At 35.5% G+C, this 19625-nt stretch overlaps 2 protein-coding genes across 3 annotated transcripts in view; one reads left to right on the top strand and one right to left on the bottom strand.

The window, feature by feature from the left end:
- Nucleotides 1–213: 213 nt before the first annotated feature.
- LOC124302512 (cullin-associated NEDD8-dissociated protein 1) lies at nt 214–10672 on the top strand. Its single transcript, XM_046758759.1, has 17 exons — nt 214–553; nt 1728–1897; nt 2185–2398; nt 2506–2798; nt 2908–3070; nt 3701–3974; nt 4783–5289; nt 5448–5731; nt 5844–5975; nt 6094–6262; nt 6327–6624; nt 7008–7206; nt 7305–7562; nt 7621–7809; nt 8883–9126; nt 9686–9832; nt 10342–10672. Exons 1-17 carry the CDS (start codon nt 512–514, stop codon nt 10473–10475), a joined length of 3717 nt encoding a protein of 1238 aa, XP_046614715.1. The 5' UTR covers nt 214–511; the 3' UTR covers nt 10476–10672.
- LOC124302516 (DDB1- and CUL4-associated factor 7) overlaps nt 7656–19625 on the bottom strand; it is a 44503-nt gene continuing 32533 nt past the window's right edge. Inside the window, exon 6 of one of the 2 annotated variants that reach the window (XR_006907724.1) lies at nt 7656–7792. The gene's annotated coding sequence lies outside the window, so the exon portion shown is untranslated. The remainder of the gene's footprint in view (nt 7793–19625) is intronic. The other variant, XM_046758766.1, reaches the window with a different exon arrangement.

Raw genomic sequence — 19625 nt, 5'->3', positions numbered from 1 at the left:
CATTCGTAATGTCTATTTGGTCCGGCGGTCCACCGACTAGAGTGTTCGTAAACTTCACTCTGCGGCGGGCAGCTTACAAACCCTGACTGTTGCGTCAGCTAAATTCGGATTCACAGTCAAAATTAAGTCTGTGGTCAAACCCTTTGTTGCCTCAGAAAAAAATCACTTCCGAGCTGGCCGTCTATTTACTACAACGTTCTGCCTGATGAGCTTTAGAACACGTATTCAGTATTAACATTTCCTACGTCCGTGGTCTTAACCGTCAAGTTTCGGCACTTCACAGTACTTCGTACAGAGGGTGGAAATGTTGCTTACCGTGGTATCTCAATAGAAATATTTTTTATGGTGATTTTTGACTCACCACGGAAAGTTAAGAGTAATATAAATCTTGTGTCTTGACGGCACGGTTTAACACACGAGTTGACTATTTCAATACTTGCATTTCATTATCGGTACCGTGCCGCGATATAAACAATAATTCGGCCGGCTGTGGACATTTTTACCCATTACCATGGCTAGCGTTTCGTATCAAATAGCAAATTTGCTGGAAAAGGTGATACATGAATATACTTCTACAAATAATAAACTACTTTTGTTACAATTTATGCAATAATTCGCCAGTAACCAAATCAACTTGTCATGCAATGGAGATAAAACTCTCGTTACTTAACCTATTAATTCGTTTGCTATAGTCATTAGAATTTATTATTTCCAGGCTATCAGAGCAATTCGTGAAATCAGTTGCGTCTTTTATCATTAATAAATTATTCCATTACGTAGATAATATACATCAAACTTCCTGTTTAAACATGTTATTCTAATTCTCTGTACGTCAAGTTTTCCAAAACAAAGAGGACCAATACCTTATGAGTCAATAATTTTGAAAAATATCGTTACAATACTCAATCATTTCAGAATTAAATTTCAACTATTTCTTTAATGAATAAATATCATCATTGGATAAGAAGCAACGAACTCTCTCAATCCACTTGAGGTTATTGGTCGACTTTCACACTTCATTTTTAAGCTGACTTCGAATAGTTGTTATTAATACAGGAAGATTCACAAATAACCACTGGTTGTATGGTTGAAGGTATTTTATCTTCATTTTAGGCTCTGAAATCAAACAAATGGTCACTTGCGAACCTTGCCGTAAGAATAGCTGCTACTTGAACTTAATTCGAACATCAAGTACACACACTGAATTGTAAAAACAGGGGATTTGTCAGAAACTCGATATTTTACTTGGACTATTACAGTTTATACCAGCATACTATCTTTATTAAACCTCGATCATCGATCATTATAGGCTAAAGATTCTAGTCATACTCTTAAAACATTAGTCTGGGAAAGCTGTGGTGGAAAATGTTCTTTATGAAAACAGTAAACTTTAACCAGTTAAAATGTTGTGTAATCCATAATGAATTTTACAATTTATTTCTTTGACTCTATTAGTGCACAAGACAAGATATGTATATAACTCAAATTAATTGTCTGTTCACTGTTGAAAATCCGAATGACTTTTTTACATTATCCATTTAGGGGTCTCATACCTGATAAGGCATTTTACATAATTAAATTTATTTATCTTGAATTGTTTTAATTCTTTATACTATACACGAGTGACATTGTAATATGTCAACTCATGGGTCGTTTCGATATCGGGTCAATTGATATTGATGCTTCCTATTGTGAAATATATAGGTCTATATTAATTTTTGTTTTAGATGACATCCAGCGACAAGGATTTTAGATTTATGGCAACGAACGATCTAATGACTGAATTACAAAAAGATAGTATAAAACTTGATGATGAATCAGAACGAAAAGTTGTCAAAATGCTTCTCAGATTGTTGGAGGATAAAAATGGAGAAGTGCAAAATCTTGCCGTTAAATGGTATGTCTTTGATAATATCAGTCATGGACTGAATAAAAATCCATTCCACTCAATGGATCTCAATTCACATAAAATTATTATAATTCACAACCAACCAATGAGATAACGAAACAACCGGAATTGATATTTTAATTACAATAGTTTAATTCCGACACAATTTGATAGAAATTTGGCATGAGGACGTTTGAATGAGAAAATAAAGCGATACTGAAATTAAATCAAGTCAAAACTGTAGATTGTAATAATAATAGAAATCTTGTAGAAATTTACATTTTCTTTACTTTCAGTTTGGGTCCTTTGGTCAACAAAGTGAAGGAATATCAAGTGGAGACAATTGTCGACGCTCTCTGTGCCAATATGTTATCTGATAAAGAACAACTCAGGGATATATCGAGTATAGGTTTAAAAACCGTTATTTCGGAGCTGCCGTTAGGATCAAATGCACTCGCAGCTAATGTTTGCAAGAGGATCACAGGTCGCCTTAGTAGTGCTATTGAAAAGGTAAATAGTAGTGAAAATATTATTGGATTAGTGATTCGACTAATCCGAGTACAGAAATATTGTCTCTTTGAAATATGTTCCGCTTAATACTCCAAACTTTATTCTAGCAAGAAGATGTACCTGTACAACTCGAGGCTCTTGACATCCTTGCAGACTTGTTATCTCGATTCGGAGCTCTCCTGCTAACTTTTCATCCGACAATTTTAGCAGCTCTGTTACCACAGCTGTCTTCTCCACGACAGGCTGTAAGAAAGCGCACTATTGTAGCTCTCAGTCACCTCGTCACATCGAGCAACAATCATTTGTATAACAAACTTTTGGACCATCTTTTGGATGGACTCACGTCTCAAAAAGTTAAGAATGTTATTCGAACTTACATACAATGCATTGCCTCGATCTGGTTAGTACATTTTCACTATTCTAAAGTATACATTTTTTTACTGTGCCTTTCGGTAAAGATTTAATGTATAACGCAATTTCCATGTTTCAACGTATTCGCATTGTTACAGCCGTCAAGCAGGCCACAGATTTGGAGAACAAATCGAAAGAGTGATGCCATTCATTGTACAGTACAGTAACGAGGATGACGATGAACTAAGAGAGTACTGTCTCCAAGCATTCGAATCTTTTGTATATCGCTGTCCAAACGAGATTACTCCACACATAAACAAGGTATTATAGGTCTTTTTTATATTTGATATCACCAATGACCATTGATATATGTGCACAGAGAATATTTTGTTGAGGTAACTGACCCTGTGTTCAAGAATTTTTTAATCTCATGATCTATCGTAGTTCAAATACGATAGGCGAAATAATCCAATACAATTCATTTTTTGTCAATTATCTTTATCCATGAGGCGATAAACGAGGAAATAGTCATGGAACTTCATTGGATGAAATATTCAGAAAATTCTGGCATCCACAGGGCATTAACACTATTCCTTACTCATTTACTGTCGAATTTTTCATGCTTAAACAGCTTTTGATGAATTTAACGACTAGTAGCAGGAAAGAATTAAGATGAATACGATTTCAAAATGGCAATGGCAATGAAAGAAGTGTAACTTTCGTTTTATATATACCAAATATCCTGATATCAAATATTTTACTGAACGGGATAGGGAAAAATAATCCTTTGTATTGTGAAAAGGAAGAGATATTCATTTTAGTTTCAGCTAATTTTTCATCACTTTCAATATGCCATAAAACATTCATTGTCATGTCTATAAACACTGTAATTAATCAAATGACTGCAAAGTGGTTAACTCAGATTTGTTAAAACTTGAAAACCAATTTCAGATCATCGAGATTTGTTTGTCTTATATAACATACGATCCAAATTATAATTATGATGATGATCTGAGTGAACAATCGGATGGAGATTGGGTAGTTATGGAAACTGAGGAGGATGGTGAAGAAGACGGAGAAGATGAGTACTCAGATGATGATGATATGAGCTGGAAAGTACGCAGAGCGGCAGCAAAGTGTCTTGAGGCTGTTGTTTCGACCAGGCGTGAATTGCTCCCTGAATTATACAAAGTTGTTTCCCCAGCACTTATCACCAGATTCAAGGGTGCGTTAACTTTGTTCATAATACGTCTTAACTGAATATATTTCGCTTCTGCTTTGCACCTTTTCTCACCCATCAAACGTCAAAGTGTCTAGAGTAGGGAAATGTCCAGGAATTTAAGACAATTTGGTAAAATGATAGAAATGTCAGGGTTTTAATGGCTTAGTTAGCAGAATTTTACTGATTTTTTTCATTGATACTGCTCCAAAGCAAATATTCTAGCCATCATGTACTACATCTGTATAAAGCAACGACGTACAAAGAAGTACGTATGTTATAATTAGAACTTGCGCTTGTGTTAATTTGATGAAAAATGTAAAATTTTTTGAATAATCAAGTACTAAAACTAGTTCACACTCTTTAATGCTACGTATGCTTTTATTTCATGAAAATAAATATTTACCATGAATTATCTTCATGTCAAAATGCCAAATGTTCGTTGAAATATAAAGTCTTGACTATTTCAACTTAATACAAAAATATTATGCGCATAATTCAATGAATTTATGTGAGAAAAGTAAGTTCCCTTGGTAAGGATAGTTAAAATGAGCTCTAGGATAAAATCAATATTTTTTCCTGGAAAATCAGGAAATTTCAGGGAATGTAATGTGGCATTGACACTGAACATTCTGTTAATGCACATCGCTCTCACAAGGGTTTGCCATATTAACTAATTTTCAGTCAACATAATGTTCCGGAGTAACGCAATTGCTATTTAATCAAGCAAATGTATCATGTTAATATTATACTTGATTCCGAATAATTCAGTGCTGCATCCAATGTGAAGGTAAAGTTCAGATCTGTATTTCAGAGCGAGAAGAAAATGTCAAGTGTGACATCTTTCATGCGTACATTGCATTATTGAAGCAAACAAAGCCAACAACGGGTTTAGCACTTGATCCTGATTCTATGGAAGAGGAAGAAGGGCCGCTTTCACTGCTTCAACAGCAGGTACCACTGATAGTTAAAGCGGTTCACCGACAGATGAAAGAGAAAAGCATTAAAACTCGACAAGATTGTTTTTCCTTACTCAAAGAACTTGTACTGGTCTTGCCTGGTGCTCTGACGAATCATATCCCTGCACTTATTCCTGGTATACAATACTCTCTTGGCGATAAAAATTCTTCGTCAAACATGAAAATTGACACTTTAGCATTTATTCATACTCTGCTGGTAACTCACCACGCTGAAGTTTTTCATACTCACATGGCAGTTTTGGCACCACCTATAATAGCAGCTGTAAGCGACTCTTTCTACAAAATTACAGCTGAAGCTTTGCTGGTATTGCAGCAATTGGTGCAGGTCATCAGGCCCCATGGTAAGTCTTGAATCTCAATTACGGGTTTTACTACCAAAGATAATCACTTTACAGCATGTGATTTTGTTCGTATTTGACTAGAAAAGCAAGTAAAAACATCTTTAATTCATTTTGTTTTATTATGAGTTCTACTCAATTGTCTTGTTTCCGTTTTAAAGGTAAGCCATGCAATCCTGAGTTTGCAGCAATTTCTCATGAGTTATATCTCTCTACACTGATTCGACTTAAAACATCAGATATAGACCAAGAAGTGAAAGAGCGCGCCATAGCATGTATGGGGCAAATTGTAGCACACCTCGGCGATTTTCTTCATCATGAATTGCCTGTGTGCTTGCCCATTTTTCTCGATAGACTGCGCAATGAGATTACACGTCTTACAACAGTCAAAGCACTAACTTGTGTTGCTGCATCACCACTGAGAGTAGACCTGAAACCAATTATTGTAAGTTTTTTGTCTCTTTTAAATAGTTTTATCTACCTCAATAATTTTACTAGCCTCCTACTCCAATAGATATAGCCCCTTTTAAAGTTCAGTTTACTTATTGGTATAATAGGAGGAAGCAATCCCAATTCTTGGTTCATTTTTGAGGAAAAACCAGCGAGCGCTAAAGTTGTGCTCCTTATCTCTTCTGGATACCTTAGTACGTAATTATAGCGCCGCCATGCATACGGACCTCCTGGACAAGGCAAGTCGAAATCTCCAATTAATTGCTATAGTTGAACTTGTCTTTCATTGTCATTTTAAGTAAGGTTGGAAATAGCAATCAAATATTGCAACAACTAATTTTCACTATCTCTCACTAGGTTACAGCTGAATTGCCTCCCTTGCTAAACGAAGCTGATCTGCACATAGCGCAATTGACACTTACTCTCCTGACTTCCATTGCTAAGCTGCATCCTGTTGCTCTGACAAGGGTGTCAGATAATATACTTCCAGAAATACTTGGATTGGTTAAATCTCCGCTTCTCCAAGGTAAAATTGGTTTGACGTGTCTCACAGAGCATCACTTATAAATAATTATTATGGATCAATACAGGTGCGGCGTTAAATTCCTTGTTGGAATTCTTCCAAGCTCTGGTTCAGGCACGTATCCCGGGTTTAAGCTACCGAGAACTTTTGTCAATGCTCATAGCGCTGGTTAGCCAACCTCAGACTTCAGTGCTGCACAAGCAAGCATATCATTCTCTGGCAAAGTGTGCCGCAGCCCTGACCATCACATGGCATCAGGAGGCTCAAGGAGTTGTTGAACAATTTTTAAAAGATGTTCAAAATCCACACAGTGACTCGCAACACATCTTTGCATTGCTGGTCATTGGAGAAATAGGCAGACATGTGTATGTTTAAATTAATTTAGAGTTTATCTAAAGTAAATGTGAAGTGCTTTGACTAACTCACATTCAATGCGCTACTCCCTCAATTCGTGTGGTATAAAAGAATAATTTTAAAGATCAAAATCACATCCTATTTTCAAGTTTATATTAAGATCAAACAAAGTCCTTTCATTTTTTGATTTTGTTTTCTAACACTCATATTTCAGTCACGTTTAAAATGTGTTAGACTTGCATTCAATGAACGGTCCTGGAAGAAACATCACTTCTTCTAGATTCATTGACAGCACGCTTAAGTATCTGAAAAGGCATTAGTGAAAACAGATTCTCTGGTTACAATAAGGTCAAACTATCAATAACGTGGGCATTGTTGAATAATACTTTTATAGAGACCTGAGCAGAATCAATTCGCTCAAGCACGTGATACTGAATTCATTCTCATCGCATTCTGAAGAAGTCAAATCAGCTGCTAGTTACACATTAGGCAACATAGCTATCGGGAATCTTCCAGAATATCTTCCGTTTATCCTCCAAGAGATTGAGGCGCAACCCAAGCGTCAGTATCTCCTGTTGCACTCCTTGAAAGAGGTACATAGCTTAAATCCATATTTAAAAATTTATCAACGCTTATTTCATATTATAATATAACGATACTTAAACTAATTTCTTTTCCTGCATAATTACAGATCATCACAAGTCAGTCTGCGAGCCCGTCTGGTGTATCTCACCTCCAAAATTTTGTGCCATCGATCTGGTTGCTGCTCTATAGGCATTGCGAGTGTACAGAGGAAGGAACTCGCAATGTGGTAGCCGAATGTCTTGGAAAACTCACTCTTATTGACCCTGCCACTTTGTTACCGAGATTACAGGAATCTTTGAAATCGTTATCAGCTTTAATGCGTACTACGACAGTCACTGCTGTTAAATTTACCATTTCGGATCAGGTACATATTAGGACTATAAATACGGTATTACGCTACTATAATTTTTGTTATCCAACAGCCTCAGCAGATCGACCCGATGCTGAAGCAATGCATGGGACATTTCTTGGTTGCGTTGGAAGATCCAGACTTGAATGTTCGAAGAGTAGCTCTCGTAGCTTTCAATTCTGCAGCTCACAACAAGCCTAGTCTGATTCGTGATCTTCTTGAAATGGTACTGCCCCAGCTTTATGCTGAAACAAAAATCAAAGTAAGGACAGATGTTGTATTTCGAAACAGTATTAAATTACTTTTATTTTTTAAAATATTCATAACAAGATAAGGCAAACTAGTTTCAGTTTAACAAATTTGCTACAAGCAGAGAAAATTTTAAGTATTTGATTGAAAAACTGGCATGCAATATTATATACAATAGAAATTCGCATACAGAATAGCATTATTCAAGTCGTGGTTGATTAATGATCTTATGTTATGCTGCAACACATGCAGTGAAAGAGCACAGAAGTTGCCACGAATTGAGGTCAAATTTCGCTTATGGATTTTGCATACAAACGAATTGACATATATTTCAGCTTCGCTTATCCTATTTTTGCGATTTTTGAGATATTTATCGTTAAAGTTGCACATGGACCTCTAGTATATTTCAACGAAAAGCGCGCGAAGAATATTTCACGACATTCTATGTCAAATCAACCGATCAGTTTGTTAAAAATTGGACTTCAATGAATCATCTATTTTTCAGAACACTGTAACTTAAAATCTGGATATCCTTTCAAAAAAGTTTGCGGCTTTTTATGAAATTTTTGACATCCATTTTTTTTTAATTTTCTTCATTTCATTAAAATGAGGTATTTACCGAAAATCTACGTAAGCTTTCTGTAGCGCAGAAGTGCTTAATTCCATTCAGTTCAAAATACATGGTGAAATATTATTTTAGACAAAAGTCCAAATTTCATGCGTCTTGTAAATAACAAAACAATAAGTTGACTGAGACTCTTATTGTCAATTTTCGTTCATATTCACATCCTATAATATTTAACTTGAAACTAGAAAAACCAACCAACGTTTATTTTGGCGAACAGACCTAAACATGGTATACACATGTGCAAAAATCTCTCAGCAGGTTTAATTTTACATGGAATAATATTTTGTCTGAGGCTACTCGTAGCTGTTCGTTTTTCAATATATTTGTTATTCTAAGATGCTTCCATTCTTGATCAGGAACTCAATTGTATCAGTTAGGCATATCCTTTTTGATCTATGATCATTAATCCAATATTTAGAGATATTAACTATCCAATATTGCTTTTCTATTCAATTCAGAAAGAGTTGATAAGACAAGTTGAGATGGGGCCTTTCAAGCACACTGTAGATGACGGCTTAGATTTGCGGAAGGCAGCATTTGAATGCATGTACACACTGCTCGATTCGTGTCTAGATCGACTTGACGTCTTTGAATTCTTGAATCACGTTGAAAATGGTCTGAGAGATCACTATGACATCAAGATGCTGACGTATCTCATGACTGCACGGCTCGCTCAGCTGTGCCCCACTGCTGTCTTACAGAGTAAGTAACAAATTTTGTCTAACTCTTGCTCGGAAAGTTTGATTTTTAAAGCCTGCGAAGCGTGCATAAAATACCGCAATCTGGACAATGCGGTTAAACAACGTTTACGCGTGCGCACAGTTGAACAGTTCACACAATTCAATTTTACACTTTGTATCATTAAGTGTAAATTACCTAATCACAAACTTATGCGTTGTCAGTGTCACCTTCGTTGCTTCTCAAATGAAACTTTCCTTCACAGGTATTGAGAAAAGTAGCATGTGTCACACTTGCGGCTGAGTAATATTTTACTCATGTAATTACAGCATTCGCATTGTCCTACATTCACACTAGTACTCGTGTCGCTCATGCTGCAAATTTCACACTCATCGGAAATCACCTACTTTTCGTACTTGTGGCACAACACACTATTTCGCAGTCACTGTGTAGTTAAAATTTGTCGACAGGTCTAAAAATTATACATTGACGATACGAGGGCAAAATTCTAATTATTTTGCAATTTTGATATCTTTTTGATCCAACTAAAAAAAGCTAACCTTTTTATTCTTTACCATTACAGGGCTAGAAAGATTAGTTGAACCCTTGAAAAGTACCTGCACTATGAAGGTGAAAGCTAACTCTGTGAAGCAGGAGTACGAAAAACAGGACGAATTGAAGCGATCTGCATTGAGAGCAGTTGCTGCGCTGTACACAATACCCGATGCTGGTAAGTAGTTATTTTGATTGTAGAAGTTAAAGATGAGTACTCCTGGGTTTTGATGATGGATAAAATTGTGGGTGACCAATATTTATTTATAAAGATGATATTAATAACAATGAAAATACGTATACACGGGGAAATTGATTCTGAGACGGTTAACTTTTTCGTCAGGTCAGTTATGTTGGCAATGCCGAATCAGCGCGCAGCACTACCACCGGCCGTTTGCGAAACAGGCTCAAACAATTTGTGTTTTACCAATAAACTGTTCAACTAAATTTCTTGACACATTGTAAAGTTTCCTATAGAATGATTGAATAATATTAGTAATGGAGATGCATAAAAAAAATTTTTCCACATTCAGGACTTTCCTGAAACATTCAACTTCAAAAAGTTCTTTTAAATTTACCCAATGAAAATTTAGGATCACAAAGATTTAATGCAATTATATGTACTGCCACAAAAGTTTTGGACGTAACCATCACAGGGATAATATATTTCATATTTCACGATTTCAGAAAAGAATCCCTCTCTGAGCGAATTTGTGGCTCAGATAAAGGCAAATGCAGAACTGCAGCCACTATTTGAGGTGATACAAAAGGACTGTACAGGAAGTACCATGAGCGAAACTAATATTATGGATCAAAGCTAAAGATTAATGATTTAATTTTTGTAACTTATAGACACCGTCGGTTAAGTACTTGTGGTAATATTATTCATAGTTTATTTCTACGTGCTATATTTTCAATTATTTCAAATTTAACATAGTTTTTGAAGATATGTGATTTCCTGTAGTGCGTTGTGTATAAACTTAAAAATAAATTTACCCTACGGTAAGCATTTTCTCATTAAAACCATTCGTGTTCTTCACCCGTGTATCCTCTGATATCCAAATCAAGTCAAGATTTCTATCTAAGTCAGCCTAATTTTTTAAATGTGCTGCGGTTTTACGTGATACTAGACAAAAGCAGATATGAAATTTACCTCATATGATAAGTTGATTTCAGGCTTCTATATTTAGGACTGTCTCTACCAGAAAAATACGATACCCGTTATATCGGTATGTATCATCTAATACTTCGTCTGTAATTAATAGAAAAATTAATAGCAATCCATAAGAATTGATTTCAATGTGCGCTATGGTGTATATAATTAAATTACGCATAAGTATGATCATGGCCATGGAGTTGAAATTTCAAAAACACATTAATAATTCAGAATTTTTAAATACATATACACTACACGTATACTCATATGGGATTCATATGGGATCCAGTTGAGATTCAGAGGTCAGTTTGCTACCATTCAATGCTTTTCGATGCTCATAGAGCTCAATTTCACCGTTGACTGAATAGAGTATTATGTTTAAAATTCGACAACTTAGAATCATTAAATTTGTTATTTTGCTATTTTTTTTTTTCATTCAACCTGCTTACCAAAGAGAGTTCACGATTTTTTCAGGTTTTCACTTTAATTCGTTAGCGAATTATGAATTTTTAAAACGTACCGATTGAACTTTTGAAATCAATATTAACACAACTCTGGAAAAAAAAGATATTGATAAAAGTGAATACACATTTCTTTTTCTGAATCCCATATTTTCGAAAAAAGACTATACATGTATCTCCAATTGTTTTATCAAATTGGACAGATATTTCCGGTTTTACACAATAAAATAAAAAATAAAATCCGTCATAAATGCCCCGTTTTATTTTCTTTTAGATACTATCCGTCAAACAACGAGCTATATCTGAATTCTCAACCGAGTATCATTATGGAGCGGCTATTCGTTATACTTTGAACGTTTATTTTGATTCGATTTTCGTCAACTTTTTGTAAAAAATGAGCTTGCTTCTTACCAGACAAAACATTTGATTCTTGCGATTTCAGGTCGACTGAAATATACTTTGTAGAACAGTAATAGATATTAAAAATATGACGAATAGTCCTCGCGTAATAATACTCGGATCAAAACACATGGAACAGCCAACTCTTTGACGCATATTTTCTGCAAGAAATAAAAACATTGTGCAAGGTGCTATGGTAATGAAATAAGTATCCGAATATTAAAGTCGCTTGTTAACTCGTGTAATTGCAGCGCTCGCCTTGGCTCATATTGCATTTACATTAGTCTCGTGCTGTCAACTTCGCACTGGAATTTGTGTGAACGCAGCACTCGCCTTTTCAGCTTACGTCGCAAACTTCATATTTCTCGTAAATCGCTCACTTTCCGCAATTGTAACACAATATACTATTCAGCACTTTGTCTGTACCCTCGCGTTTTTAATTGCAAAAATACGCTGCATTGAAGGGAAATAGCGGATCAATTAGGGATATCGTCATAATGTAAAAACCAAATTAACTTGACCCTGATACTTTTAAAAATTCCTGTTCGGTTGTAATTCTTTCGTTTATATACTAGCCTTTTCTCAAAAATCACCGGTCATAACTTCAAGAAGAAATCTGAACGTGTCAACCGCCCCCTCACTTAATCACATTCGATTCACCTGTACAAACAGCAAGGAAACACACAATTAAACAGCTACTTTGAAGTAGGTGTTTTTGAAAATCGGTTTGTTTTCAATCTTCGGAAAGCCGGTAGTGTTGAGAATGTTCTGTGTAAATCTTACATTGAAATTCAAATAATCGCGGAAGTTATGAGGGATTTACCGAACTGCGGCTGTTCTCTCTCCTTTTCTATAAATTCTACTAACTCCTTCTAAATTTCTAATTACGGCTTCAACTCGGTGCACAGACCACGCTGTCTAGCTCTATGAGTCTATGGCTGGTAATACCAACACCTGATTAAAGGTAATTCAATATCAGCCGAAAAAAAATGATCCACATTTATTTGTACGATGGAAATAACGCGTGAAAACTATACCGAGGTCTGTAACAACCAACCGATTGGAGCGGTATAGTTTTTTCATTTAGGCTCACAAGAGATAAAAAAATTTGTTTAGTTTATGACAGCTGAAAATTTATATTTACGCGGGGAATGAATACATCTACAAACATGTATCATTAGACGTGTATTTTCCCTGCAAACCATGGTTTAACGTACTTGATGCCAATTGAATTAGCGGAATCGTATTAATCAAGATGTCAATACGTAAATCGAAGGAAAAAACCGCAATATTTTTAGATCTGTTTCTATTTTAGACTCCCCGTTATGTTTCATGACTATGCGGGCGAGTACTATTCCGATCTGAAAACCCGCAAGAGTGATGACCCAATAAATGGCGATCATCTCGACGTTCCTTCTGAAATATCAAGGTCAAAAGGAGTAACATGTCATGCATGATTTCGTTTTATTAGCTTCGCACGTTTCTGCACGTAGGCACTGGCAATTCAATTTAAACGCTATTTAATTGTAACTAATGGGGCACTGATAAGTTCAACGATTGGTGTCACCAGCCAATGTAACACTAATTGACAGGCAGGATCTGTAAATCGGCAGGGCAATCGTTCCTTCGTAATAACTTACACTCCATTTATCTGCAGACGCAGAACCGTGACATACTTAAAAAAACACTTGTAAAAGTAAAGTCTGGTCCAGATTTTTGTTTATGCAGCGTTATCGCGATACAAAAATTTTATAAAATCATACACGCATATTTTATATTCGTCAGAATTACGGCGACTTGCTAACCAGATTGGTTGCATATCGATACGATTCAACCATGCTCGTTTTTTTTTTTTTTTTTTGCATTACGTAAAATGCAAATCCGCACAAGTTACGAGAATCCTTTAGTCAGTCTTATTGATAGTCGATCGAGTAAAATAGCAGTTATGTTGACTATTATCAAAGCCTACGCAGCACTGATGCCAAATTGCAATGTCGAACAAACGTATTCGAAAACTTTTTGTTTCCATGCGAAGATAACACCAAGAAATGAGTTTTTGTGTATGTATGAATTATCGCTAATTACACGAATACGTTTTCTGGCATCATTCTTTCATGAAGCAGACGAAGGTTTTATGATTAGAACGTTCAAAATAATTAAATTTTAGTGTTTTTAATCCGATTCCAATGTTTCTAATCTTATTTTGTCCACTATAGATATCTCCAGCGATCGCCTGAAAAAGATTTTACAAATTGTTTTATCCAGAGTAATTAAAAATAAAATTATGCAAAGACGATGAAACAAATATTCGTCAACAATTAAATTTGAGAGTTACGAAGATGCTACGATGTGTGATTTCTTGGTTGTTTTTCAGACAGTTTGTCTGGATTTGGCCAGCGATTAAAATGAGCATAAAAATATTCGACTCTGATCGAAAGGAGCAGAGTTTAATCATTTTTAATTAACATTAATTGACTATAAAATATTTTCTCAGATTGTTGACATTCATTTAGCTTGAATTATTCGCGTTTGCTGTGAATGGTTCTTTCTCTTTTCCTAACTTTTTATTCAGACGGTCCGGCCGATTCCTCCTTAACCAGGTCAGGAACTGCTACAGCGACGTCAGCATATCACATGCAAACGTCATTTTTGACTCATTATCATGAAACCGTCAATTACAACAATGTCAATTTAAGCTCTTCACGGTCCACAGCGATATTCACGCGTTGTGTACTTATCAATTTAACCTCATCCTGTTTAAATGCAAAACAAAGAAAGACCAACGAAGCCTACAAAAATTGACCACAATTTACGTAAATCGATCACAATCGACTCAAATGTTAGTCATATGAAACTTTCAATTCTCGTAAAGCAGGAATAAGAATAAAAGTTTTTCAACAGGATCTTTTGCTGAAAAGCATTCGCTTCGCATTTATGTGATCGGCCTACATTTGGTTCTGATAAACGACATAAAAAATTAATAAGTAATGCCAGTAATGATTATTAACAACAGCTGATAAGTCGTTGATACTTTGTCGTCTAACTTTTCTCGTTATTATAGGCATAAAGTATTCATACGATTAACTATGGTAATTCGTTTAATGAAACCCCGCAGTGCTCGTGTCAATTGCCATAGTTGTATCAAGTACATTATATTATATATATAATATATGCATAATACGTATATTTCATAACGTATTGCAATATGTTTGAAACAATTATTGATTAAACATTATCAAACTGTAAATAATAATCTCACCGCAGCAATAACGAATACGTGCGAAACTTTGTTTGACATAACTTAGCTTTGACGCATTACGTACATGCATTACGTATGAATACTTACATCAGCATAGGCATACGTGCACTACAAGCGCCGCTAATAAAATTTCGTTATCTTGTGCAATTGCTATTTGCATGTGCGCATGTGTGTAGATAATGTTAGGCTGCACAGACGTATCTATTATATCACTCCTACACCTTACTGAGTATTTTATATTACGATAGTTTTAAGTACCATATGCTTCGGCTTCCTAAGAGTAACTGGCACGCGGAATGGATGAGTAGATAAAGATGGGATACATTTCACATGCAGATATTTTTCACGAAAATATGTGATAAATGTATTAACGGATGCGTGATAAAGCATCCTCCGTTTACAAACAGTGCGGTAAAACAACGTTCGCGGCTTGGGCATGCGCACTGCCGAAATGCTTCATTTTACACACTAGGGCTTACTTTGGTGCGTGCACGCTTTCGAACAACTCAATTTTCCACACTGTATCATTGAGCGTAAGTTACCTGAGCCCGATTGTACGCGTTTTCGGTGAAACCTTCGTTGCTTCGCAAATAAAACTTTCCTCTACGGCTGTTGGAATAATTCCTCTGTGATACGTATGCGAATGGGCTATATCTGACTCGTGTGATTACTGCGTTCGCCTCGGCTCATACTTTGTTTACACTATACTATCGTGCGATTGCAACACTCGCGTTTGCGGCTCACGCCGTAAACTTCACACTCATCGGAAATCACTCACTTTCCGCACTCGTATCACAATTTACCATTTATTTTTCATGTCTCTCAATGAGAAATCAATTTTATACAATATTTTTTTGTCCAATTTATATCCTCCAATGGATACTTGCTCTAAATTAAAGCTATTTGATTAATCGTAGATTTTGGTGATTCAAAGCGTCGAAAAATGGGTTGATTGAAACGGCTGCTTTATCGATTAATTGAGTAAAACAGTCATTGATATATAGGTTTGGAAAAATGGTTAATTGAAAGGTTGTATTGCTCTATGGATTGGGAAAACAAGTAATCGAAGTCTACAGTTAATCGCACAATCCTCTTGTATGTAAACGTAACGAAGGCATTTTTCTAACAATCTAATTTAAATATCTGACACAATTCGCAGAGAATGCTTGATTTTTATGTCTACCTTGAAATGCACAGTTGATAGAATTTGGCATTAATTAATTTAACGTAAGGTCTTCGTAGGGGAATAATTATTCAAGAAAATAATATTTTCCCCGTACATACGATACCCTCCCCGTTATATTCTTGGTAGAAACAGGTCTTTTTACAAATTTTCAGCGCGTACGCCGTTGCAGCGACCAAGTAATGGATATAGGGTATGTAGCTGACTGACACCGAGGCTATAACTCGTCTCGGAGCTCTTATAACCCGCGTACAGTCCGCTCGCGATTATGCGACTCTTCGTCACGTAGGCCGCTGTGCATTTCGCAAAAACGATGAAACCAACCGAGGCATTTCCAGTTTTCTAAAATTGTGCGGCCGTTATTTTGCGATGAAATCCTCCTTTTTGCCACATCGTTAATCGGTAGTCTGTTGTTTCGCACTTCTCACAGGCTAATTACAGATACGTAAAATGTATCGCACTGTTGGATAACTTGGGTTGCCAGATTTCGCCAATCTCCGGATCAAATGGTGTTAACGCTGGGTTACTATGGTCAAGATCTGTTCAGCAACCAGTAACAAGATAATAGGTTACATAGATCAGTATTGGGTACTGCAAACTTACAATTTGTAATTATAATTATTCATTTCAATTACAAATTGTATGTTTTTTCGATACTAATATGCGAATACGTCGTGCATAGAAAAGGTGCCAAACCTTACCAGCAGATACCGTGTCTATCTCTATGATTGAATTTTTTTTATCAACACCTATCGACTATAAGCCGTTTTCGAGTTGGTGCCGTGTAAAAACTGTGGTTTTGCAATTGTAAACTGAAGTAGAACAGTGCCGGTGGTGCACAGTTGGCTTGTTGCTAACACTAACACTAGATAAAGTACTCAAAATATCAAGTTTGACGAATTTTGTAAGAATAAAATCCGCATTATGGTTTTGAGGGTCACTGATTTCAAATTGAGCCTTCGAATTATGAAATTCAAAACGGCTGACTGAATATGGTGACTTACATCTACCAAATTTAACCGGCTTTAATTCAAAAACGATTAATCATTGGATAGGTGTGTAAATTTTTGATTATACCTAGAATTAGGTAAGATTTGGTACTTGGATTTTTTTATGGTTTACCCTGTGAGTATAATATTACAGATTACGAATATAACTTGTATTTTATCGGCGCCTCTACTACAAATTATATTTGTGATATATAATGAACTAATTACAATTTTGTTTATCACTGGTATACGTATATTCTGGCCATCGCGACTAGGGCTAACAATAAGCCCTCTCAATCCGTCTGTCGGAGTTGTTGAGCATGATCTGCACAATTTCAAATTTAGTACAAACATCTGCAAAATATCGGTGTTTAAAGCACACAGTTTTATTTTGGTTTGCAGTTTAAAAATACGTTTCCACGGGTGTTTTATAAATCAATGCGAGCATGTGGTTGCGTACCAACCAGCTGTCTTTGTGATAGTCGAAATATTTCCTCGAGTAATCACTTTTTCACGTCTAAATCGATCATTGTAATTGAAATAAAATTTCAGAGCAGGAAATTATACTTATAAATTTAACTAATTAAACTAATTATGAATTTAAATACTGGTCAAATGAAAACACAGAGTTCTCTCAAGACGTATTAGTAAATCAGCTTGTGAAGTTAAGATTTCGTCAAGGGATGAAAACGAGGCACCGAGGTATAATTATTTAAATATCTTAGGTAAATACTAACATTTTAAGAACGACTAATTTTTCAGAGCTCAACAACTCTTTGTTGGAATTGTTCTCTATGCAAATAAATTTTTCATCGCCTCAACCGAATTTCAATTTCGGATTCAGCATACTTATTCATAATTACGCCATCGGATTCAGTCGCTCTGGCAAAATAATCGCATCTTTTTGTCAGAATCAGTGTACCTATACGTATAAAATATATGTTAATAAAATCCCTATAAAATACGTCCCAAATTCCCATGCATTGTTCACGATGATACGTTTAATCTTTTTAACCCCAACAACTTTCTCTAAAATTCCGTTTAAAAAAAGTTTCACATGTTTGTAAATTGCCGTACCTCTTGAAAAACACATGCACGATGATTTACTGCATTTTGTTCAACGCAATTGTTAGCACTAAAATTTCAACAATTAATCTGTTAGTGCCGACTGGTTTCTTGCACAACGTCACAACGGCGGTACAAAACCAAAGAGTGTGGAATTTCAGAGCATGGAGGTCGTTTACACGTGTTCCTACCTGACGTGGACTGAAGGATTCTCCTTCCGTATGAAGCGAAGCGGCAGTTCTCCGATATGATTGAAAAAAAAATTCTTCACTAAAGAATCTATCCTGGGGCCTTATATTGAAATTTCGTCACTTGTGTTATACATTAAAATAACGATGTAACACTGAAAAAAATTTCATTTGTTATAATAACTGGAAAAATTCAGTAAAACAAGTATCGTTAAATAAAACTGTTTGAATATTGTTGGAATTACGAAAAACAAGGTACACGTAACCATTTTGCGCTATCGTCGATCCTTTTTGGTAATTGCAACGCAAAATCAGTTTCTTCGGTTTACTCTACTTTTTTAGTCAAATAAAGCTTTAACGTCAATTTATTGTTGCGCAAGCATTATATTTTCGCAACAGTTACAAGAAAATCTAGTAACAGTGATCGTAATGAGAAAGAATAGTAACGGATACTAGACTTTCCGGTAACAGCTAGAAAACTAATTTTCATTTTCTACCTAGAACTATATTTTTCGATTACGGTAAAAAATGAAAATAGTTAAGGACTGAGCGGTGAGCGGAACTAAAAATTCCTTTCAGTGAAGTGATTGAACTTGATGTTTTCAAGACACGTAGTATACTGATAAATGCTTAGGGCACCTTTTTTGCACAGATAGCATACCCTCGAAATTAATTTTTACCTGTTTCATAGACAAAAACTAAATAATCATTATTTGGAGTGTATTGAAATCTAGTTTTGCTAATATAAATGAACTTTTTCAGGCAATCCTTTTGAAATATTTCATAGTTGCCCTTTGGTACTTTTCACCTTGTGAATGTTTTCTCACACCATTTTTCAACAATCCCTTTATCCTACGGATGATTTTTCATCGGTACATGTAGAATAGACTGATAAATCAGTTTATCACGCGTTTATTTACCCGTTTCGTTTTACAATTATCGAGATTATGTAACCAGAAAATGGGTGTACAAATATTACCTAACCCAACAATATTGAACTTTATTACTTGTACCGTTGTTTCACTGTGATAATAAACGATAAGCTATCACAATAAAACCCCTGCATTGACTTAAAGCTCCTGTGCTGGAATAAAGATTTTCTGTCCAGGCAACACGCCATTTATAATGAGAGGAAATAATGAAACTTAGCAGGTTGAGCGTCCCTATTGAAAATTCCGGCGCTTGCAGAACTCATACAGACGTCCGAAAGACGCGTGTATGTCACCGTAAAATAATTCCGAATCTGCATTTGAGCTTCTACGTCCGCAGCT

The sequence above is a fragment of the Neodiprion virginianus genome, chromosome 4 (genome assembly GCF_021901495.1).
Source record: "Neodiprion virginianus isolate iyNeoVirg1 chromosome 4, iyNeoVirg1.1, whole genome shotgun sequence".
In the NCBI taxonomy this organism is placed as follows: domain Eukaryota; kingdom Metazoa; phylum Arthropoda; class Insecta; order Hymenoptera; family Diprionidae; genus Neodiprion; species Neodiprion virginianus.
This window is presented reverse-complemented; position numbering and strand designations above follow the sequence as displayed.

Coding starts and splice junctions, on each gene's coding strand:
- LOC124302512 (XM_046758759.1), top strand. CDS start 512: ATGGCTAGCGTTTCGTATCAAATAGCAAATTTGCTGGAAAAG. Junction 2,399..2,505: donor TTAGTAGTGCTATTGAAAAG/GTAAATAGTAGT, acceptor ACTTTATTCTAG/CAAGAAGATGTACCTGTACA. Junction 5,290..5,447: donor GCAGGTCATCAGGCCCCATG/GTAAGTCTTGAA, acceptor TCCGTTTTAAAG/GTAAGCCATGCAATCCTGAG.